Here is a 24,416-nt window from a genome sequence, read left to right as displayed (position 1 = left end):
CTCGTCCATCTCCTGTTTCTGATTACAGTGCTATTCTGAGTATTTGGATTTCAACACGGTGAGATGGCTGCAGTTGAAAGGGAAGCACTTTCTTTTTACCTCCTGTGAAGCAGTGCTCCCATGAATGTACTTCAGCCTACTGGAAAACAGGCCCTATTTATCTGAAACAACCCAAGATAAAATACATCCAGTTGGCATCACGTCTCATCTTTTTTAGCACATTATATTTTAAAGCAAATAGGCCAAATTCCTTCCCAGCATAGCTTCATAGAAAGCCACAGCTTTCATTCAGCAGGTAGCCAAATATAAACACTGTTATAGAAAAGGTTCACTTGGAATCAACCATGGAAAACTTCTGAGTTAGAATGATACCTGAAAACATTTGCTCGGTGAGAGGAGGATATTGAAATACTTGGGTAGATTCACCTTGGAGTTTAGACTAGCTCTTGTGCAAACTTTGTGGTGGATCAGAGCCATGGATACCCACAGGACCAAGCAATGCAGGAGAAGAGTGACCAAGGTCCACTTTGCTTCAGCGAGTTGTCAGAAGATGGCCCTCAAAATGGGATGTGCTCACTGGGCACCCTTTTGATGAAACTCAGGTGGGAATTAAACTGCAGAAATCAAAGTCCTGTCTCCACCAGCTTCCATCTGCTAATAATTCCTCTCTTAAAATAGGTTCCTTAAAAGGTCTAAGGTTTCTTTTTTCTAGTTCATATTTAAGTGATACAATGACAGGAGACACCCTAGGGTGTTACCACACTTCAAGAGGTGACTTCAAGGCCAGCAACACTCCCTGCATGCAACACTATCTTCCAATATTGTCTCATACCATTGTTCTTTGTTGCTTAAATATTTGGAGAGGTGTGTCATGCTTTGTTATTGCCCTTCAGTCTTTTGGAGAGCACAGAAGACAGATCTCTTGTGGAATAGTTCAGCACTTGACAGTGACTTCAAAATACTTCGCCCAAGATTTGTCCAGACCAAAGCATTTAGCAGGACATACCAAATACCTTTCACACTTCTAGTAATTTGCTAATTTTATATACCATTTATTTTGATTCATTGTTGCTTCAAACTGTATTCTAGGAAGAGTGACAAGATTGAACTCATGGGAAGGCATCCTAATTTTTAGACCAATATAAACCACTAGGAGCTCTGTTAAACGCAGAACTGCCAAAAATCAAAATCAGGTTTCTATGGTTCTTGGCACAGGGGAGGCTGCTTGAGTTTGGTTTCCATTAGTTATTTAGCACTTCTAGTATTTTTGTTGCTTCTGTTGCTTCATTCAGCTAATTGCCAGGATCTTGAAGAATTTTATTCCTTGGAGACAGATGCTGTATTATTTTTTCCAAGCACTGTTAAATCAGCAGGAGTTACTTCTATGCAATATTATAATAGCATTTGTAGAAATATATGTGTTTATTACTCAGTTAAAACTATGTCTGTGGCCAAGCTATGTCAAAATGATACTGTGATTCTCCAATTGCCAATGAAAAAGTAACCATAATGCTCCAATTTTTGAGCATTGTTCCCACACACATACTCAGCCACTCACAGGTCCTACTTATGAAATGCTGCCTTCTCTTTGGCTGCCAGCAATGAAAGTAGAATTGCCTCCTTACATTAGTGTCCATTTTGGACTCCTACTTGGCAGAAGTATTTCTCATCTCCATTTGCAGGTGTTTGTAAGCATTGCCCGTCATGATGCTCAAGGACAGAAATGGTCTCTGTGACAGCCAAAGCACACTTTCAGGTCCAGACCTCAAGAAGAATGTAGCAAGTTGTAAAAATGTGACCTTTGAGCATCATGAACAAGAGCAAGCGGGCTACAAGGCAGAGTAGCAGCAGCCATATGTTCATTGCCATTGACTTTAGAAAGTTTGGCAGTGATGTGTCAAGTGTCTCATTTAGCTCTTCACTGCTGTGAAAACGTCTGTGCTAAAATTTAAATTTCACTCATGTAGAATTTAAAGAGAAAACAGCATTCTGCTTAAAAAGGACTCAAATCCCAGTGATCTGACATAAGAATGGAATTCAAGGTTCAGAGTAACTCCCGAGTCACGAGGCAGATGGATCCAGTTAGGCTCAATTAAAATATGAGAACATTGGGCTGCTTTGGCAGAGAGATATTGTGGAAGGGGTGGAGACAGAGCCTTCAAGTGTACTAGGAAGCTCTAGTGCCGAATCTTTCAAAGCTGAAATGGGTGTCTTTTTACTGAAATTAATTATAATGAAGGAGATATTTTAAATGTTATACTTAAAGGTGCAGGATGGACCCTTCCCATCTGCTAGCAGTATCGGATAAAACTCCATAAAATATGCAAATTTCTTTCCCTTTTCTTGGGCTTCATCAGAGTGTATCTAAACTTTTATTGTATCAACAATTGAAAACATAAGCAGATAAATGGAGGCTAGCTCCTTAAAAGCATTGTAGAAAAAACATCAAATTCCACTTTGATTATCTTGCAAAAGAAATTTCTCCTTACAAAATAGAAGCTTCTGTTTTCCCACATGTGAGGACACTGCTTACATATTGTAGAGAACAACTGGAATAAAAGAAATTAATAACCATATGGGAGAAAAAGAAAGGTGGCTAATTATTTTCTTTTTTTTATTTTTCTGATAGCTGGTGCTTGCTGTAACAGAAACATCTAAAACCAATGCGTTTGTTCTAATGTATTTCTTGATTTTGTAGATATAGGCCTGTTTTTCAGAGGTCTTATAATTTTACAATGAAATATGAGTTTTTAAATAGAAATAATTATTAACATGAAATAGCGGTGTCTCCTCTGAAGAATGAAATAACAGTCCTCTTGGATAATTTGAATATTGTAGAAACAATGGCAACACTTGCATGTATCTGCGTTACTTTCTGTGGGTACAGGCAAGACACTGATTGCTTATTTTAAACTCCCAGTTTCTAATTACACTTCTTAGCTTAAATTTGGTAATTATGATAAAAAAACAAAAGAGTGGAAGAAGATATATTGCTTGCTGTCTCCTTTCCATTCTGTAGTTCAGACCTCACTTTGTCCCCACCAGTACATTTGTTTCCACCCCATTAGTACTTTATTACATGCAGCATGATCTAGGTCTTGAAGAGGCATTGTTTGCACACAGACAAGTAGGTGTTAAAGCTCCTTTCATCATCTTAATGTCACCTAAGGATCTCTAGGGACTTCAATGAGGACATCAACTTCTCAACAGAGAGGCAGCTCATCGATTTTCTAAATGTACTCCCTATTCTTGCCCATTTTGTCCTTATGGATATAGACCAGAGCACTTTCCTCCATCATTCAATCTTTGTTTCTCTTCATCCATCCTGTTCCCCAATACCTGTAGTGTAAAATAGCAAAGTAAAAAGATAAGGTCAGTCCCTTCATCTCTGTTCCTTGCTACCCAGCACATGTAGCTCAGTGATTTGGCAGACACAGAGGCACAGCTAGCTTGGCTGACAGATATCTGCCACTCAGAGACCCCTTAGGATCCAGCTGGATTTCTACAGGAACTATTGCAGAAGGAAAATGCATTTGTGTGACTGGGCAAAACACAGTGGGAGGTTTTGGTGCCTAGCTCAGGCTACAGATGTAGGATAAGGAGATGTCTGCACTCACTTGAAGGTAGGCTGAGATTTCAGGTGAAAGGGTGCTCAGACCAATATAATTGCGGTGGAGGAGGTCTGGACTGTACAATAAGAGGTTTAAGGGACTCATGGTCTGTCAAGAAAGTAGGAGCTTGATAAGGTCTGTTGAGCTGGCAAAAATATGTTCCTTTTCAACATCCCTACCCCAGGCTGGTACAGTCACAATTTTCCAAAACAATTCTTGTTTATGCTGCAGTTTTCCACGTTTGGTCTTTCTCCAAGAGCAGATTTCATTGTCAAGTTTGTAGCAGAAGGCCTGCTGCTGCTGCTTGGGTGGGCACATGTAGGGAAGAAAGATATTTTTAAAACATCTGAATTTTATCATGAAGTCAGAAAAAAAATGACTGAAGTCTGGTACTTGGAATGAATGAAATTATTTGCTAATACCAAGCACAGATGAGCTTTTGCAGGGCAGTATGAAATATATATTGATTTAACCCATTTAGTTAAGGTCAAGAATGAAGTGACTCAATGTCCTGGCTTGTTACAGACATGCTATTCCTGCATGGAGAACTGATTTGAATATTGAGCTATGGTTAAATGTTGTTGATTTCAACATGTGATGGATCAACCCCACAGTTTCAGAGCAACCTCAATTTTCCAGAGAACTTGCAAGCCCTCCTGGCAGAGTTGTGCAAGAACAGAGGGTTAGTTTGTTTTGTTTTGTTTAATGGAGCTGTAACATTGCCAAGCAGAGAGACAGTAAGGACAACTTTTTGTCCAATTTTTACGCTCTGCTGAGATCACAACAATCTCCAAGAGCAAATCTTTATGTTTTTGCAAAAATTGGTCTTGGTAACTTGTCTCTTTGGGGTGTTTGCTTACAATTTGCTCACATTTCTACTACATACTCTTAGATGAATCAGAAATTTTATTTGTGGCTTACTCTGCCAACTTGGAATAGTAATTTTCCACCTCTAAGAGGACAAGAATTAAAAATTTTCTGACAAAAAATAATGTGTAAAGATAAGAAATTGCTGTTACTGTTACTATAGAAATATGGAACTAGGTGAGTTCTACAAATAGTGACTTTATTACTATCATTACTATTAGTAGTATGGAAATTAGTAGTTATGAGAAATATCTATAATGTAAGAAGAAATAGACAACTGAAAGTAATAGTTTATTATACTGAAAAGGAAAAGTGTTAGACAATTAAGAATCCTCTTTATGGTCCAGTCCAAAAAGAATATTCAATAAAATTATATTGGTAGTAATAAAGTTATCTTCCTGGTAGAAAAATTGGAGGTATTCCTGCTATCATTCCTCCTTATTATTACTATCTACTACTATGTAAGTAGCAAACCACTAAGTTTTCTGAGTCAGTTTGTACCCAAAGCAAACATCAACATCTTTCTTGAAAGCATTCCAGATGTAACCAGGGTCGTAAAACAAAACAGAAGGTTGATGGTTTTACTGTGATGCACATTGCAATCAAGTGGTTATCTGATGGATCATCTACTTTTTATGATCCATCACGAGAAATATAGCTGTCATGTGAGGAATAGATTTCTCATCGTAAAACTTACCTCTGTAATTTCAGCACCTGAATAAGTGCTGCCTCAGGTGCTGATTGTGCTAGTAAACACTGTCTGAAGAGTGATTTCCCCATCTGTTTCTCCTCCTTCCAACTAAACACACAGTTTGGCAACAAGTGTGTTTCTGCAGTTCCCTCTCGTTCAGCAGCTACTGCTATTAAAAATCTCCCATGAGGAGGTTCCTGTCAGGTAGCTGCTGATGCAGCAGTTCACCTGGGGAAAGAAAAGCCTTGTATGTAGGTCAGTGTTTCTGTGGATAGCTAGTGAAGCAATTTCTCCTGGGAATGTTAACTCTCTTGTGGCACAGATAGCTTCAAGTCACTGCTGCCACTGCAAGGGGCTGAGCTCACATACCTCATTCAACTCAGTGTAATAGGTGAGAGAAAAGCTCCTGGTTTACGTAGGGGCTTTATCTCTGCACTGGTAAGGCAATTAACTTGGCATTTGGGGCAGATGTCTAAAACCAGAGCTCTCAAACCTCTTGTCCCATATTTATGTACAGCACATGCTCAATGGGAGAAAACAAGATACACATTGAGGATGTAGATCAAAACATGCAGAAAGATGCAATGATTTCACCACTATCCATAGGACTTCTGGTATAAATCAAACAGATGTTAAAAGCAAGGAAACCTCTTCATCTAAATGTGATGATTGAACCACAGGAACAATTTGCCTCTCAGATTTGTGCTGTGGACCCCCTGTGTTAGGGAGAGGTTATATGTTCCAGCGTGCTGACAGACACTATTACATACTGGGCTTTACTCACCCCTGTTCCGCCAGCCCCCAATAGCCCTTTGCACCTCTGAATCCCTCTGCCTTTGGCACTTCTGCTGGTGAGGCTCCCAGATGGGGGTGTGGTTTAGCTAAAATGGGTGCTTTTCACCAGAAGAATAAATTATTCTTATACTACTGTCTGAAAAGGGTGGATCTGGAGCCAATTTAGTGAGCATAAGTTACAATTGACTTTGGAAGTAATAACCTATGCTTTGAGCTTCCTTAGATGTATAGCCAAGGAGCTGTCTGGCTGCATGTGTTTTTACACATCTTTCAGCTAAATTAGAAATCCAAGTGCAAAATCTAATTTGTGGATATATCTTGAAGATTTGTGACCTTCCCAGAAATACTTTGAGTCCATAAATGAGCCAGAGGGTCTCCTCTGGTTTCCTTTTTTTTTTTTTTTAATTGCCATGTATGGCACATTGCTAAATAGCACATGAAGTTTATTATATCTTAATTAATGAATCTGAGTGTAATTTTCCCCAGTCCTGGCAAGAAAACTCTGCTAAAAAGCTGGTTAGTGAAGGGAGCCAACTTAACTGAACACCCTCTTCAGAGATGTGACAAAAGATTGAAGTATATTCATATGTGTCAAAGGTAGAAAAGCCTTAGGAAAGCATAAGATGGGAATTGCACTGAGCTGAGACATAGGAAAACAGCAAGTGGAGCCTTTAAGGAGATGGGGAGAAAGGGAATGGTGAAATGGAAGAAAGGTAGAAAAACATAAAATGAAAGATTAAAATAGCCACAATTGGAGATACTGGGAATACCCAACAATACTTGATCCAAGGAGGAAGGAAGTTGGATGTGCCTCCTATGCTATCTGTTGATACTGAGAAAGAAAGAGCTTAAAGCAAGCCTTGAAGCCAAGGAGAGAATCTGTTGTTGAGTTTAGTGGTCTTTACGTCACATTAGTGGAAAAAGGACTAAATCAAGCAGACATATAAAGAGCAAGAGTAATGGCACATGGGGACAGTTCATTTCTTCCTACTGTCAGATTTATGAGTTTAGCCTGGTGGGATGCTACCAGCAGTGATGATGAACATTACAAACCTGGCCTGTATTTAGCCCACTCAGTCACTTCTTGGCCAGGCTCCTGATGATTCTAGTGGGAGATTGCATGAGAATGTGCAAGTCCCTCCTCCCCAGAAATAGCCATTCTCTCAAAAATTCTGTTAGAGAGCATGAGCAGGTGTATTGAGCAGGTGTATTTTAGTAAGCTAGTTAGCACCTCTGATGAGGTCAGTTAAACAATTTCAGCCTTGAATATAGAAGTTGAAGCAGTTAGGGTTTATAGGAAGAAGAGCTTTATTTCAGAGAGATGCTGAAATTTGTATGAAAATACATAATGAGGCACACAGATGAGCAAAAATTACCTAATGAGAACAACAACCATCTCTAAATGTTCTTTTAATATGTGGATTTGAATGTGTTCAACATTATGTATGTTGCTACACTTATTTTTCCTCTTATGTAGACAGGCACAAGTCTTCCCTACGTTGTACTTTGTCTAATTCATACCCATGCAAAACACAGACCCAGTGGGAGTAAATCGAGCTGGTTGCACCTTCTAGTTAAATATGTGAATAACTATTCTGGATGTAAAGCAGCTGAAAACAGTAGTTCTCTTACATAGTATTTGCATGTCTGCTATCATGAAGGATCACACGTTTCACAGAGTTCCTACACAGAAAGAATTGCAGATGACAAATGTCCCGTTACTCATGTAGCTGGTCATTTTTGTATGCAATTACCAGAATTGCATGCTCAGTTCCAGTAACCATGTGCACAAAAATAGGCTACAACAGCCTGCTTAGGGTTGTTAATAACATGGTCCCAAGTCTCAATCTTTATTGTTTTGTTGTTTTATGCTGGTTTTGTAACAGAACTGAGCTAGGAATTAGGTTGGTTGTTGACCATTTGAGCAAAAGGCAGCACACATCTACATGTACTGCCGAGGACTGCAGAATTCCTGCACTGACCTCCACATGGTTTAAATGCTGAACGTGGTATAAGGAGCTGATGAGCCAGAACATAGATGCTGCACCAGGTGACCAGCTGTAGTGCATGGATCAAATAAGGAACAAGCAGCTCCTGAAATTTTGCATTTAAAATCCTTTAAAATTCATGCACCTCAAACAGTTTCAGAGTGAGGCATAAGTCCTTGCCATAAGATATTCAGAGTGAGCCTGCAGTAGTTGAGGAATACTTAATTGGCATTTCTCTTTTTGGCATATCACTGCTCTCATCAGTTCTAGTACGTGTGTTTTTTCCCCGCCCATACAAACCTCTTTGCCTTAAAAGACTCACGAAGGAAATAATTAAAAAGTACACAGAGGAAAACTGTCTGAGCAGAAGGGGCAGAAATCCAAGGTGCTGTAGGGAGTTGCCCCAAACACTCTTTTGGATGATTATTAATTTTTTCTTACTATTATTTTATGACTCTGTTTATGTTTAATTACTCATGTTTTCCTAACCTATGTGACAGGCATAATTTGAAGAGCTGTAGTAATGATCAAGCTGTGGAAGTGCCAGCTGCTGCCTACGTGCTCAAGCAAGCATAGAGCAGGCAGTGTCAGGAGACAACTGTCTCTTGATTAGATCTGAACTTCTTTTTTTCTCATGTTGATGAAAATGATCCTGACTGTTATTATTTAAATATAAATGATGCCAAAAGATGCTCTCAGGTATGGAATAGTAAGTTTGTGGGCCTTTACTGCAGTATATGCAGTTAAAATGTGTACTGTTTTACTTGAAAAGATACAGTTGGTCTAATTGTGTGCTTTCTATCTGAAAGTTAAGTCTCTAGAGAAGAAAAGACAACCCAATAAATTCATACATTCTGTTACTCTCAAGTCAATCATAGCAGCCTGGGGTGGAAAAGTTGAGGAAGCAATGGTAATATTTTAGTATTGCTAGGATGAATATTTGATTTTTAAGTGAAAGACACTATAAAGGAAAATCCAGGGGCAGAAATAAAGTGAAATTGTAGACAAATGAGAAACATGTGGTTAAATAAGCCACCTGTTGCATCAAGGTGCTGTATGATCACTCATCCTTGGAGCAGTTTGCTTCTGAGGGGTTGCTCACTACAAATCAATGGCAAGGAATTATCCAGGGCAAATTGTGCCAGATGCAGTGTGATGTGAATGCTTGGCTTCTTCACCTGTAGTAAGCTATACATCAGAGGGAAATGGTTGGATACAATCTGAGTTCTCTACTTATTCCTCCCTCTCATTCCAAGGTGTTGGTCAAGTCCCTAAATCATCCTGCCTCCTAGCTTCATAAACTGGAGGTGACAGTGCTTTCTTCCCACTCTAATGTCATTACTGTTGCTTAATTACATAAAATCTGTATCTTCTCTGGTGGTCCTTCATTGTCACTGCTGTGCTGCTGTGAAGCAGTTCTGCATTGTCTAAGTGATAATACATCTTGTTGAAGTCTTGCTCAGGTTACAAGTGGAATGAAGCTGCCAAGATGTTTATCTAGCTTTCTTCATCTGCTATTGAGATTCCTGGTAGATACATGTAAGTTCTGAAATTCGTGGCTTTGTGTGTTCATATGTATTGCCATTACACTGGAATATGTCAAAGAAAGTAAATCAAGCCAGAAGGTTTCATTGGTGACTTGCACTGAAAAGGAGCTGTAGATGAATTCTAACAGAATATTCCAGGAGGTGATATTTTACTTTGATAAATATTCGGAGAAAGGGCTGCCATTTCTGTGTTTGTGCAATGCATAATGGGACCCTTACCTGGCATCTCTGCCCTGCCAAAACATGAATGAAAAATAGGATTGCTTGTCTGAGGAACAGCTCTGTCTTTCACATTGAAACTTGGCAATAAATGATTCCTGTGTGAGTGTCTCAAGAGACACTTTCCTTGTAGAGGAGTTAAGTGATTGATGAGGCATCTCACATTTTAAACATTATACAGGTGAAAACATTGGAGTATTCTGAGCCCATGCCTGCTGCTGTGTATGCCTGAACAGTTTGCTTGCTTTTTAATTGTAGGACTAGAGGAGGTTTAGTAAGTAGGGCAGGACCAGTAGAAAATGCTAACTGTTTTCCTTCTGTAATTAAGTTTTTCATGTTTGACCGCTGCAGGGTGAAGTAATGAAGAAGTTTTTGGTAACAGATCCAAAATTCCTTTCTTCTTTAATTGAAAGTATTTAAAAGAAGAAGGTCATTGAGAGGACAGATTTCAAGAAGTGGTATACACACTTGGTGATGCTTTGGAAAGAAGCAGAGCATTTTAGTCATGCTTTTAAAGTGCATATGGCTAATGCATTGCCAAAACTGTGGAATTTTATAGGCAGCTACTGTGAATACTAATAGCAGTCAATGAATCTGCTTTTTACCCCTACTTACACTGGCATTGTGAGCTTTAGGATATCTTATTGCTTCTTTAAAACTTATTTCAACATAGTTTCAGCCCTGTCAGCGAATCTCTGCTGTGTTACTAGTAATATGAATTGTCTCCAGGCACCAATGTTCCACACAAAATCGTGAGGGAAGAGAAAGCAGGTGTGTGATGGAGTACCACTGGAAAAGAAAAAGGAACAAATCTGTAATGATACAGAGACAAAATAAATTGAAAAATGTTCAAGTGAAAAGAACACTATAGTAGAAATGAGAAGAGAAATAAATCTCAGTGTGAGGGAACTTGTTCTGACAATGAAGGAGAGATAGGAAAGTAAGACCAGGTTTAAGATGATGTTTGTGAGCAGGAGATTGATGCTCAAAAGAGAAATGGGACAAGCTTGAATGAAAGAGAAAGACTGGGAGACACATCAAATCAGGAAAGAAATATGTCTTACAATAAAAAGAGATAAATGGACTTTACAGGAAAATAACTTCACCAAAACATGGGAAAGATTTAAACAAAAAAAAAAAGTGAGAGAAATTAAATACCAAGGTAAGGGAAGGATGGAAGAAAACAAAATACTGATCTTTAAAAAGAAAATAAGAGATTTGTATTCATTTTATTGATTTATTGGAAGATTGTATGGCAGAGTTCAATGTCTGCTCTGAAAGTGAAAGATGTCATAGGAAAAACTATTATTTTTTTTCCCAGGCTTTCCTGTGCAGGAAATGTAATAGGAAGTTATTTTTATTAATGAAGATCAGAGAATATGCAACAACAAACTACCAAGAATGGTGTGGAAAATCCGGTTATTTTTCCAGTCAGACCAGAAGAACCTGTGTCCATTGACCAGCAAGAGCCTAAGGGTCAGATCATTAAGCAGCAGAATCAGTGAACTGCACGACAATTGGAATCTGTGCATCTTTAAATACCCACCAACAAACTTCCATTACAGTCAAAAAGAAGTCTTGAACATCATGCAGCTGGTATTTGTAGCCGTTCATTAATTGCTTTGTGCTGTTTTGTCTGCCTAATCAACACAAACAGCAGACTTGTTCTATTTCATTTGCAAAGGTGAAACCAATTGATTTTACGGCAATATGCTGCTTGCTGAGCAGTACTTTTCCATCAAGACAGTCAGGTTACACCAGTCACCATAAACTGATGAGGCAGAACAGTGAGAGCCTTGGACACAGAGACAAGGTCTTTGGCAGAATGTTTTGGAATTTGTTAGGGGGAGTGCACCCCTCTGTTCAGTGTAGCTGTGATGCTGAGTGTGCTGGAAGGACTTTATCCTTTCCAAAGCTATGACAAGCTGTGGCAATACTCACCCACATCCATAACACACTTGTGAGATGAGGGAATGGGGAGCACAGTGCCTTTATTTGCAGCATTAGCATGTGTTTCACCTGTAAAAGAGATATTCACCTTGTCTGGACTTAACCAGTGACCAGTGTTTTATCTTAGCAGGTTTGGTTGAACACACATGCAGAGTAAAAAGATGTTTGTTTAGGACAGGAAATGCATAAGCTTTTTAATGAATAAAGTGTGAGTTTGAAGCATTAAATGTGACGTGCATTGTTGTGTGCTACTACCTGCAAAGGGTTCTTCTTTGTAGTGTCCTACTTGGACTCAAGCACTAAATCTTTCATCAAAGCAAGTCTGATTATCTTGCACATGGTTTTCCTGAAAGGATGTTATGATTTTCTAGATGTTTGGTGGCTGGTGATAAATTAGGCGTATATGATGTCATGTGAAAGGCCACTGCTTGGACTTCCTTCTCTATGTAGTGCACAGGAGAATACATTTGGGACATACTCAGCATCAGAAATTATCCTACCTTGTTTTATTTTAACCCTTTTGTGGACTCTTGCTTGTCTTGTAACTGTGCTCAGGCAAGGATATCTTCATTTTTGCAGACAGGAGCCCCACAGTATCATGTTCTGAGTCCCTTCCATATGGGGACTTGATTTTTTTTTCCCCCTTGGGTAAAAAGATCTCAGTTCTTGAGCTCCCTTTAAGCTTTTCAAAGCTTAAACTCTCTCCAGATATTTTGTCATGAAAAGGGTTTTCCAATCAAATGGGGATTTTATTGAGAAATTGGAATGCAGTGAGGGGTGGGGGATAAGGTGATGCATCCCATAAATTAGATGGGGTTTATGGCTGTGTAGAGGGAGGCGGCTTCTAAAAAAAACAGCCAGCAGTAAAAGGCAGATTGTGACTTTGTTCAGAGAAATGGCAGCTCCCTTCTTCATTCCCCATACTGTAGGGAGGGAGTATTTTACAAGTTCCTTTCAAACAATGAGAAATGACTGAACATCCTCCATGCTAACTCTTGTGTACTAATTGATCCACGGCAGGGAGGAAGACAGGAAGAGAGAAATATCCACCTCCTCTCTGTCTTCTTCCCCCAGGTCTTACCACAAGCTTCAGCAGGACAGAGGTTCATGTAACACTGTAAGAGTTAAGGAAGGGGGTGACATCTCTCCCACCCAACTTCCGTTGGTGAGGGGAAAAAAGGGCAAAGACAGCAACTGCTGTTACAGGTGATTTAATTAGAATGTTTGAATTACAAGTTTGTTAGATGAAAAATTCTATTTTGAATAAATTATTTTTTATTAGGGCAAACATAACAGCATGCCATTCAAAAAATATTTTAGTATCATTTTGATGCTAACATAGCAAATGTCATGATTTTTTTTTCAGATGTGAATGTCCATGGGGTAGCAAAATCATCACAAACAATGCATCCTGTAAAAGAAAAATTATAACTCTATGAAGAAGTAATATCCTGAGTTCATAGATCTGCATTTATTAAATTGCTGCTTAGTGCTCTAAAAGTAGATGGATAAATATCTGTAAGTAGAATACAAGATAGCTGTCCCAATGTTTACTGTTTTGTTACTTATTATTTGTTATTGACCAGAGATCATAACTGAATTTGTTTACATTTCCAATATAAGTTGCTATAAATGAAGTATCTTTTAGTGGAAGAAGAGAAGAAATTAACTAGGATTGCAGCATGGATTTCTGGGGTTATCAGTTTTCATATTCACCTTGACATGTCAGTCAGCAAAGACAGCTGAAAAAGACATTCATTCCTGCACAAAAAAAAAAAAAAGCCAGCTGAAGTCAAACAACTTCACAAAGTGATTTCCTGATCTCTGCAGAAAATGTGAAGAGTAGGGAGTGATGAGAAAACTAATCAGAGCAGATTAAAAAAAAAGTGAGAATTACACATAAAAAATTTAAAGGTTTCATGCTGTCACCTAAATATACATAATGCAACAATAAAACCACATACGATGAGGACTTTATATTATATCTTACTCTCTATCCCCAAAACAGTTGTCAGAGTAGAGAACAGGTAAACCAAGAGGAAAACACATTGAATCATGAGCAAAAGCAGGACTTGAAGGTACCAATGAAAAGATAAGAAACCTGTTCTTTTTCTATACTACAGTTGATCTCCATCTATATGAGGAGGTTCATTTCTCTCAGGGTCTTGGTTTTTAGAGATGTGCATGTGACACATTTCTCTAGGGAGCCTAAAGAAGCATACTCTTATACAACCTCCTCCAAACCTCTTCTATATAAGGAAAATTCACAAATGCTTCTAATCCATGCCATGCAAAACCCACATTATTCAGACACCTCTTAATGCCCAGGTTAGTTTGAAACTTGGAATTGTTAGCTCCCACATCAGCAGCCAGGCTACAGAGCAGCAGAAGTCAGTGAGAGTGGTACCAACATTTGCAAAGGGAATTTCTATTTTGTTATAAGAGTAGGAAAATCTTACTTTGATAATTATTCTTTTGCATTTTAGCAAACATGCTTAAGATTTTAGCTGTGATGTGTGTGTTTGGATGACCCAGTACAACATATCAGAAAGGAAGCGCTTCTGCTGGAGCAAGACCAGAGGAGGAGTGCAAAGGTGGTCAGAGGGCTGGAGCACACCTCTTGTGAAGACAGGCTGAAATACTTGAGGTTGTTCAGCCTAAAGAAAAGAAGATAAAAATAGAGTAGCCTTCCAGTACCTACTAGAGAGCTGGAGAGGGACTTTATACAGAAGCATGTAGTGAGAGGACAAGGGGGAATTGCTTTAAACTAAACTGTAAGAGGGTTCAGGTTAGGTATTAGGAAGAAATTCCTTACTGTGTGGGAGATGAGGCACTGGAACAGGTTGCCCAGAGAAGCTGTGGATGCCCAATCTCTGGAAGTGTTCAAGGCCAGGCTGGATGGGGAAGTGGAAGGTGTAGTGGAAGGTGTCCCTGCCCGTGGCAGGGGAGTTGGAACTAGATGATCTTTACTGTCCCTTCCAACCCAAACCTTTCTCTGATTCTGGGATTGTGTCAAGCCCTCATGCCTGTGCTGTCATAATTATGGTCTGTATATGGCAAATGGAGTGGGTTTGATTTTCTTCCTCTCCTCCAGAAGTTCTCTGCATTTTTAGGAGAAGGATTCCTGTGAACTAGAAATGATCTTGCTATTCGGAAGCCTCTTTGGCACTTTGCAGGACCATGAGCTGAGATTACAATTGCACTTACATCCAGGCTGGGGAACAATTTCCAAGTCTTCCCAGGCATGCAGAATTGGGCCTCAGGGCAAACTGAGAGGGAGGGAAGCGCCGGCCTCACTGCAGCCAGCTGCAGGAATTTCGCTGTTTTGGCAGCAGGGCTTTCCCTGCTGCAGGGGGAACACTCTCCGGACTGCCTCAGGCACGGCAGCCCGAAAAGCAGCCACGGTGCTGCTTGCAGCGGGGTGCCCTGGCACAGAGCTGTGCGGGACGGCTCCTGACGAGCGAGCTCAGCTCCGGATCCAGAGCGAGTGAAATTCAGCACTGCCTTCGGGGATATCGGGCTGTAATTCGGGAGGAATTTTATCTGGCTCGAGGGACGGCTCTGGCCAAGATGTTTCTCAGGCTTCGCTTGGCACATAGACAGATCTGAGTAGCGCTCAGCCCTGTGAGGGGCTCTTGTGCCGGCAGCTCCGCCGGCGCTGGCCCCGGGGCCGCGGCCTTCCCTCCCCGCGGCCGAGAGCGGCGGCAGCGCCTCCGGCCCAGCGATCGGGGCCCGCCGGCGGCACCTGGGGCCAGCCCCTCCTGCCTCGGCGCTTTATCTGCGCTGGCCGTGGGGCTGCCAGGACCGGCGCTGAGTGAGCCCATTTCCCCAGAGCGGAGCATTGTTCCCGGCCTCCGGCCGCCGCGTGGCCCCTCTGATGGACAATACCAGCCGTCCCCGACTTCCTGAGCAGACCAGACAGCTTGCTGTTTTCTTCGAGTCTCTTATCACCCCCTGTCATTGAGGGAGAGCTCTGGCTTCGGCTTCGCTTGGGGCTGATAGGCAGCAGCGAAGTGGAAAAGGCGCAGGGGAGGGAGGGGAAGGGGAGGAGGAGGGAGAGGAGCTCCATTACTGTTATTATCGCCCTAATGTTTATTGCTGTTCCGAGTTCATTTGCCTTAACCCTTTGGAAGCTGGTCAAATTAAAGATTATCAAACTGATAAGATAAAGCCGCTGTTCTAACGCCCCTGGTTCCTGGCGGAAAAGCCAAGGTTGTGCTCAGGTTTTCTTGACTGTGTGGTTTGTGTTGATGCCTTATTGCTGCAGTACAGGGGGGTCCCGAGATAAGACCTTACCCTAAAGATGCCCAGCACTCGCAGCCAAGGTCCCTCGGATGTACAGGGACTCAGCGCCGTGCAGAATCAGCCCTTTCCTCAAGTCATTCTTTCCCCTTCCCTTCCTCCTCAACACGGTTTTAGTAAAGATTAAACTTTCTGAATAGGGAGGGGATTTGCATAGGAAAACATGCTAGGGGAAAAAAAACATTGTGCCTCTTATTTTCAATGGCATTTAGTTATATGTGAGTTTCAGCATATTGGTTGCTTTTGCCTTTTGCCTTTTCCTGTGGTTCTTTGCGAACAATACTGTCTTTCTGCAAAAGACTGCTGACCCAAGAGTGGAAAGCAGTCTGTTCATGCTGCATTAAAACAAATTTAGATCAGGAACCAAATTCACTGGCATTCTTCTATTCCCTTGGTACCCTAACTGCTCCACAACTTTGCTTTTCTAAGAACAGTGGAAAGAAAAAAAGAAAACTGAGCGACAACACATTTTGGCTCATCTTAAATTCCTGGAGATGTTTATTGTGTTCCTTGTTAGGCTTGAGCTTCGCTCTTCACTTTGTTTTATCTTCAGTCTCCTCACATTTACTATGGAGATAGGAGTCTCTTGCTTTATGATTATACAGAGTTTTCATCCCTTTTACTATAGATATTATAACAAATACTACCCTTTGCAGAGAAGCCAAGGCAGTGTTCTCTGTCCCGTGGATCTCCAGAAGAACAGGCAGAGCAGCGCACAGGAGACACAGTGCTCATTACTGTGACTCCTTCTGCGGTTTGGTCCAAGCTTGGCTGAGTGGTGCACTGAATTTTGCACCAGTAAGGCACAAGTTTACAGGCTCTACAGCTCTGGTTTAGTCAGACATTTCTACTTTTCTTAACAGAGTGCTCAAAAGAAGTCACAGTAACTGTTTTCCAGTGTTGCATCTGGGCTAAAGCACGATGTCCCTGGGCCTGGTGGCACGTGTGGCAGAACACTAGGGAATGGGGGATAAGGTTGATGGTGAAAGAACTGCCTAGTGAGCAATGCATACAGTCTCCTGGCGTGTTTGCAACACTTCAGCAAGGCTGTTCTCCAAGCAATAAGCTGCAGCAGATGCACTGTGCATGCACAGTACCATATGTACTGTGGGGCTGGTGTTACTACTGAGATTTGCTACTTAAACCCTCTTTAAAAAATGCTAAATGTTTAGCATCTGTAAATGTGAAATGTTTCGGGAAGTACACGAAGGGGAGATTATTTCATAAGATAAACCTTAGTATATATATACATGTGATATAAATTTTTAATGGGGCCTGTTGTGATAGGACAAAGGGTAATAGGGTAATAGTTTTAAAGAGGGTAAATTTAGACAACATATAAGGCGGAAAGTTTTATGATGAGAGTGGTGAAACACTGAAGCATCTGAAGCAGATTGCCCAAAGAGGTAGAAGATGCCCCATCCCTGGAAACCTTTGAGGTCAGGTTGAATGGGGCTCTGAGTAACTGACCTAGCTAAGATGTCCCTGTTCAGTGCAGCAAGGTTAAACCAGATGAACTTAAAGGTACCTTCCACCCCAAACCATTCTAGGATTCTATGATAATGATGAAAACACAAAACTGCAGTCTAATCAAGTGTCTACGTGTTTTGTTGTTTTTTTGTTGTTTATTTGTTTTTTTAATGGAATAAGTTAAAGCTAAAAGGTAATGGTTTTAAGAAGAAAATAAGGAAAATAAAACACTGGTGGAGTTTGCAGGAAACTTTGGCCCCTCTGTACTTGAAATCCTTTTTGAAAAAAACATCTTGAGCAAAAAAGTGCAAGGCTAAACACTCAAGCCAGAGCCTCCACCATGCTGGGTCAGTGCTCTTTGCTTATGGGAGCCCTGATGTAACAAATCACCTCCCAAGCAGTGGTGCTGATTGTGAACGTAACCCTGGCTGCTTTTCAGATGCAGTTATACTGTTGTGTGCTTAGATCAAGTTTGTTTATTTTTAGAGGTAAAGCCTTGTCTGTGCTTTAGCAAGCAGAGCTGGGCACAATTCCATCACAGGTGTTTTACTGAGGACTTGATCTCAGTTTTATTCTAGTGTAAGAGAAAGCAAAAGCTGGCACTGGGCACTGGCTTCAGTGAAAGCACATTTGAAAGGGAATCAACTGAGCTGTAGTAATAAAGGAAGCCTTGGCCTTTTTCAGGCCACACTATCTCTTTTTTCTTACGTTGTCTTGAGGCTTTAAATTTTCAGTTAAAGTTAATTGAATGAGACAGTGATACAATGCACAGTGAAACCAGATCAATCACTGCTCAAGACAAAATAGGAGTCGCAATGACAGTCAGAACAAGAGCTTGGGAAATGTGATATTTACATTAAAATATTTTACATTTTTGTCTCATGGCTTAAAAGCCAAATTTAAAAATGCCTTACCGCATTGCATAACAAATTTCTTGCTGCTTATCTGTATGCATTTGTGTGTGTGCATTTGTACAACAAAATTGAATAATCACAAAAGCAAATTTAGTAATAATGGGGTATTTTCTACACAGTTACACAGCCTCAATTGCAGAAAATGTAAAACAGAAAAACTCACATCATATGAATTCATTCTGTTCTCTGAGAGGCAGTCATATGACAGTGAGCTGCATATAAAGCCACAGGAGAATTTACTTGCTCTTATTAAGTGGCAACAGGGAATTTGACTGCTGTCTTTCCATCTTCCTTCCCTTTAAATATTTACCTAGACATTGTTTCTGAGTCTTAGCGTGCCATTAAAACTTGTCATTACTAGGCACTTATGTTAACTGCTTGTGTGGAAAATAAGGACTTGTTCCTTACAAAATGGATAAGTAAAAGCAAAGGCTTGATTTTATGTTCATGATCTGAGTGCTGTAAAAACAACAGAAAGCCTTAGTCAGTGTTTTCAGGGTTATAGACTCTAAGCTCAGTATCTAAACCCTCAGAGTTTTCAGGGAGTCAAAGGGCTTTGTTTTCCTATCAGTATGTAAAGCACAATGGCACAGAAAAAGTAATCCTGCAGGAATACAAAACATGAAGTTGTGTTCAAGTGGTGTCATTTCATCAGGTGCTTTTCCATCAGGAGTAGGGATGTGGCGCAGTTTATACTCAGCAGCAGATGTTTTTCAAGAACAACCCCCCATTTCCCCAAACCACCTCCCCACTGCCCAAAAAATAAAAATTCAGGTTTTCTCCAATGGAATCTGATCTCTTCTTTCTTCGCTTTCTGATCTGGTTGCAGTTCCAGAAAGTGATGCCTTGCTATTGAAAACTTAATACATTTTAATGATTAATATACCAGAGGGGGTTTTTTGGATGGTGGGGTTGTTTGTGGAATTTTTTTTCCTTTTGGAAGCCTGACAGATGCATCTCTGGTTTCAGTGAAAGTCTTAAACAATATAAAGAAGCAGTCATTTTGTTCCAAGAGAAGCTTTTTTTTTTTTTTTTTTAATATTCTTATTTTATTGTAATTACCTTATTGTTTTCATATTATGAGCTACTTGTAGAAAAATACAGGAAACATGACTGCAATACAATCCTTTAATCAGGAATAGCTTTGTTCCAGTCATCATTTCCATTCAGTGTTGAAGCTTTGGCTAATAAGAATACAATCAAACCTTGAGTTTAGGTGTAATATGGTGTTAATATTATAGTTTCATTTGGCCTCTGTACCTAGTAACTTCTCTCAGTGAACCTTTTCAAAAGTGCCTAGGAAATATTTTCTCTGTAATGCTGTTTTCAAATAAATTAACAAAATTGTGTTCCTTTAAAGGACACAAACTTCTTCAGGAGAGCCACTTAAAATCTTTTAGCCCAAGTCAGCTGGAGAATTTGTATTATCATATATATTAAATATTCCATTATTTCCCCCTTTTTCTTTTTTTCTCACAGATTATGCCTTAATACCTTTACTACATTATTGTTAAAGCTTGTGATTTTTTTTAAAGGAAAAACATGAGGGATTTTATACCTAGATGGCTTCAACATACTAATTGTTTGTGTGACCTCTGTGTATAATCCAGCACTGCAAATACTTCCCTTTTACTGATTTGCAGCCTACCCCCAGTTATATTTTGGCCTACTCAGCAGATGAGTGTTTATGTTTTTGAATAAAGGGCTGGAATTAGGTAAAGTATTTTTGTAGATGATCTGTTTTAAGAAAAAGCATTTGTCCAAGACAGTTAAAAGACTGCTCCCAAGCTGTTCAAAAGCAGAATGCAGCTATATACAGCAAGCCATGGCAATTCATTCTGTGCTTCCTAGTAATTTTTGCTTTAAAATGGGAAGCCAGTATCTTAGATAAGGATTAGTTTCAAAGTATGCTTTTGATACAAAGATTGTGGATGTAAAAGTTTTACTTACACAGCATTTATAAAAATGAAAATCTAAGTTTGATGATATAGCTTTTATGACAGAAAAATAGGTGATATTAAAACACTTCACTTCTAGCTAATGGCTTGAATTAGGGCTGAATAAAAGGCAATTGTTTTTATACTGAAATTATTGTTTTATGAAGGATTTCCTTGTTTCCAGACACATATATATACACGTGTGTGTAAATTAACTGAACTCCAGATAAAAGACATACCTCCATGAGCACATTAGAGTCTGATCCAAATTTTATCAGAGTTAATGGGCGACTTTCCCATTTCAAACCAGATTCTGCAATCCATATTCACACGACCCTCCAGGGGATCCCTCAAGTTGATGCAGTTTTGCATGACTTGGCCTCAAATGTCTGCTGCAGTTTCAAAAAGCCCATTATAGGGCTGCAGTAGGAAATCATTTAGTCTAATTTAAGGAAATCATGGCACTTTTTAAATTTTCATATCGTTTTGTTCTGATCCATCTGTTTACTCTCTTCTGAAGGCAGGATGAAATGCTTTTTAGCCTAAAGACTGAACTAGTAAAACTGCTGCCTGGAATAAGTCTCAGCAGACGTGTTTGTTCCACATCCCCTGCTTCAGTGCCATATTTCCTCTGGTGGATTTCCTCTACTCCTGGAAGCACGCTGTCTAGCTTTCTTGTGCACAATTATGAAGAAGAATTTCCTACATTTTACTGCACAGGATGAGGTGATTTTGGAAGTTAACATGACCTGAACCACATAAGATAACAGAGAGCATCTGAAAAATGTAGCATGCAGTATTACAAGTTAAAAAAAAAAAATCTACATTCACAAAATGCTCCTTAGCTCCACCGCTGGTCAGAGGGTGGAAGAGGGAGAGAAAAAGCAGTTCTTGCATTTTTCTGGAGAGCCTGCTGTGTTACCACCATAAAGTCAAATAAAAGAGAAGAATTCATCCTTAGCTTTGTTGTTCTGTAACCAAGCTGGGTTTGTTTGGGTTTCTTTAAACCTAGACAGATATAATTTTATTATTTATTGCTACAAAGATACATAGCTTGTGAGAAGAGATGATATATTTTATTCAATCAACACATACATTTGGAAAAAACTAACTGTTTAAACACTGTCTTCCAATTTTAAAGAAAGATACAGCCAGTTTTTGTATTCAATTAGAAATGCAGTTAAAGGAGATTTTGTCTTTGTTTAATTTTATTACATTATGTTTGATGACTGGTTGTGGGATTGTTTTGGTGTGGTAGCTCTTTTAAGGATACTTGAACAGTAAGGTGAACATGACCAAAGTCTTGGTTTCTGTAATGATTTCAAGGCAATTTCTTTTCATTTATGAGATATTTAGACTTTTATTTGCACTCAAAATACTCTAGGAAAAAAATATGCGCACATTCAAAAGCTGGGTGTTTACTGGTGTTGCATGTGGTTACCCACACCCATAACAATCTTTCAGCATCGTTTGTCGGTGATCATGTTTTTATTTGAAAGAGACTAGGTGCCTTTTTTGCTGTGTGATTTATATTATTTAAACAAACAGGGGGAAAGAATTTGATTCAGCTCATTCTCTAGCATGACTAAGATGTACAATAACGTCTTATAAAATGTTCACTGTTGTATGGCTGTAAGGCTGGAGTTCAAGCCCTCTGTGTACACAAAAAAAATAACTCTTTCCATCTGAAATAGCCTGGCAAAAGGATGCTGATTTAATAGGCATACAAGCTTCCACTAAAATTGCATCTTCAAGAGAAATAATTTGTCCTTGGGAGAGTCCAATAGTGAGAGTCCACACTCAGCCCACAGGGAAGCAGGAGCAATGGGGAGGCCATCGGGGTGGGGAAGGTAGTGGTCCTTGCAGTGCCTCTCTCTTCTTTTCCACAGGATTTTCTGCAAGGAGACTGCACCAAAGCCAGGCAAAAGCTGAACTGGAAGCCCAGAGTCACGTTTGATGTGAGAGGTCCTTCTGTTGTACCTGCTGGGTGTTCACGTCCTCTAAAAACAATTCCCAGGGAGGGGAAAGGAAGGGGGACACCTCTGTGTGGGGTGACCTGGGCACCCTGAGAAACCCCATTTTCGGTGTCTCTGCATGGATCCTTGCTTTGCAGAAAGCAGACACGGTGGCAGCTGTGGGCATCCCAGGGCACAGCAGCGCACTGACACACGAGGGCCTGGGCCAGGGCTGCTCTGTGATGGCCCAACAAGGCCCCAAAATCATCTCCTGGTTCTGCTATGGGAAGGGCCTAACAAGGCCCCAAAATCATCTCCTGGTTCTGCTGTGGGAAGCGCCCAACAAAGCCCCAAAGTCCTCTCCTGGTTCTGCTGTGGGAGGGCCCAAAACCACTCCATCCTTTCCTGGTTCTGCTGTGGGGGCCAGGGGGGGACTTGTCATGCTCTGGGGCATTCCTGACATGCTGCCATTTGTCCCTGCACTGGGGCCTCATCTGTCTCTCTCCTTCCTGCAGGAGCTGGTGAGGGAGATGGTGGACGCTGACGTGGAGCTCATGAGGAACAACCCCAACGCCTGAGCCCTGGCTGGGCCCAGCAGGCATCACAGGAGCCATGCCACAGATGGCCAGCACTGCCATAAGCCACCAGGGTGGGCAGCTGGTCCTCCCTGTGATGGTTTTATTGTTGGCCTGCCTGTGTCTAAAAGACCACTTTTATTCCTGCCTCCACCCTCTACATCCTCCCAGTGCCTCTTGCCCCATACATCATCCCAGGGCCAGCTCTGCCTGGGCTAAATTTGTCTTCTGCCACTAACTGGGGAAGGATCATACTGTACCTGAAAAATTGATCAGCCAAACCCATTGATTTCATTTTTAGTTGAGACTTGTCTTTCTGTTCTGTAGGACCTCCAGCACATTTTTAGTACTTAATCCCATTTGAGAAAAAAAAAAAACATTCCCTGCCCCCCACTCCTCCCTTCTCCACATCAGCAGACCTTTGGTGCAAACATGGGCTCACCATGCCTCCAGACCTTGTTCCACAGCTTGCCCTTTCTGCCTTTCCTGAACACTCCTTGTTTTTCTTTCCTGCAGCCTTACCTCCACCCCAGCAGCCCATTCCCAGCACCTGAACTCTGTAAAAGTTTGGATAACTTGATATAACTTGCAGTGAAATCGCCTTTTGACCATGCTGAATTAATTCCTAATTGCTGGAATCGCTTTCAAACCAGTCAAGCTGGGGCTTGTATATGTTTTTCAGATCTTCATTTCAGAGTGTGCATGAGTCACAGAAAGCCTTTTTGTACAGCACCTTCTCAATCCGGGGAGATTAGGGTGTTTTGATTTTTGACCCCCTCCCCCAAGAATCAAACCATTCCCCTTCCACCCTCTTCCTGCTTACTATAATTAAACCTCAGACAGGAGCCTGAAGCATTTCAAAAGATGACTTAAGAAATAAAAACAAAATAAATAAAAAAAGCTTTAAAAAAATAGAAACTTCAAGGTGAGTAAATATTTTTTTGCTTTTTGTGCCAAGGTACCTGGGTTATCCAGAGGTCGTCAAGCCCATACATTTCCCGTTGGTTTAGGATCTTCCACCCACCAATTACTCCCATCATTTTAACTTTATGCCTGAAAGTGAGCAAAGAGCAAGATTCACAGGAGGGAGGCACACAGGAGATACACTTGCTTCAAGTGCATCTCCTGCTTTTTAACTTCATCTAGGGGGGGACCCCTGTTAAAAGGAGGCCAATCGCGGGATGGGGGGGGTAGCTGTGCCCAGGAGCGGTTCCATGATGGAAGTGATGCAGGTGACAGGAGGGAGCTGGAGAGCAGCCCCGGGGGAGCCGGGAAGATGCTCCGTGCTCCGCTCTCCAAGGGCGGCATTTGCCGGAGGTGCCGCGGGAAATGCGCGGCGCGGAGCGGAGCGCGCCCGGGCAACCGGAGCCGCCGCTTCCTTTGGGGCTGTTCCTTCCAAACCGCCAGTGGGGAAAGGGAAACGTGGGAGCCCGGCCGCTGCTTGAGACCCTGCCTACAGGTGCACAGAGTAGGAGCCCGAAGGCGGAGAGGAGAAGGGGCTGCGGAGGCAGAAGGATGTCCCTCTTACATTTCCCCGCGCGTGTGAGGCTCTCCAGCCGCACGCAGTTTCCGCGGCACCCTCGGGAACCTTCCAG

General features: G+C 41.0%; 1 protein-coding gene across 1 annotated transcript in view; it reads left to right on the top strand.

Annotated features, from left to right (window-relative positions):
• The window catches only part of GMDS (GDP-mannose 4,6-dehydratase), a 407,910-nt gene extending 384,172 nt beyond the window's left edge, over window positions 1-23,738 (top strand). Inside the window, exons 10-11 of the mRNA XM_058807075.1 lie at window positions 22,181-22,249; window positions 22,762-23,738. Coding sequence (XP_058663058.1) covers window positions 22,181-22,249; window positions 22,762-22,824 — 132 coding nt within the window. The 3' untranslated portion in view covers window positions 22,825-23,738. The remainder of the gene's footprint in view (window positions 1-22,180; window positions 22,250-22,761) is intronic.
• Window positions 23,739-24,416: the final 678 nt, after the last annotated feature.

The sequence above is a fragment of the Ammospiza caudacuta genome, chromosome 1, assembly GCF_027887145.1.
Source record: "Ammospiza caudacuta isolate bAmmCau1 chromosome 1, bAmmCau1.pri, whole genome shotgun sequence".
Lineage (NCBI taxonomy): Eukaryota > Metazoa > Chordata > Aves > Passeriformes > Passerellidae > Ammospiza > Ammospiza caudacuta.
Note: the sequence above shows the minus strand (reverse complement) of the source record. Positions and strands in the feature narration are given on the sequence as shown.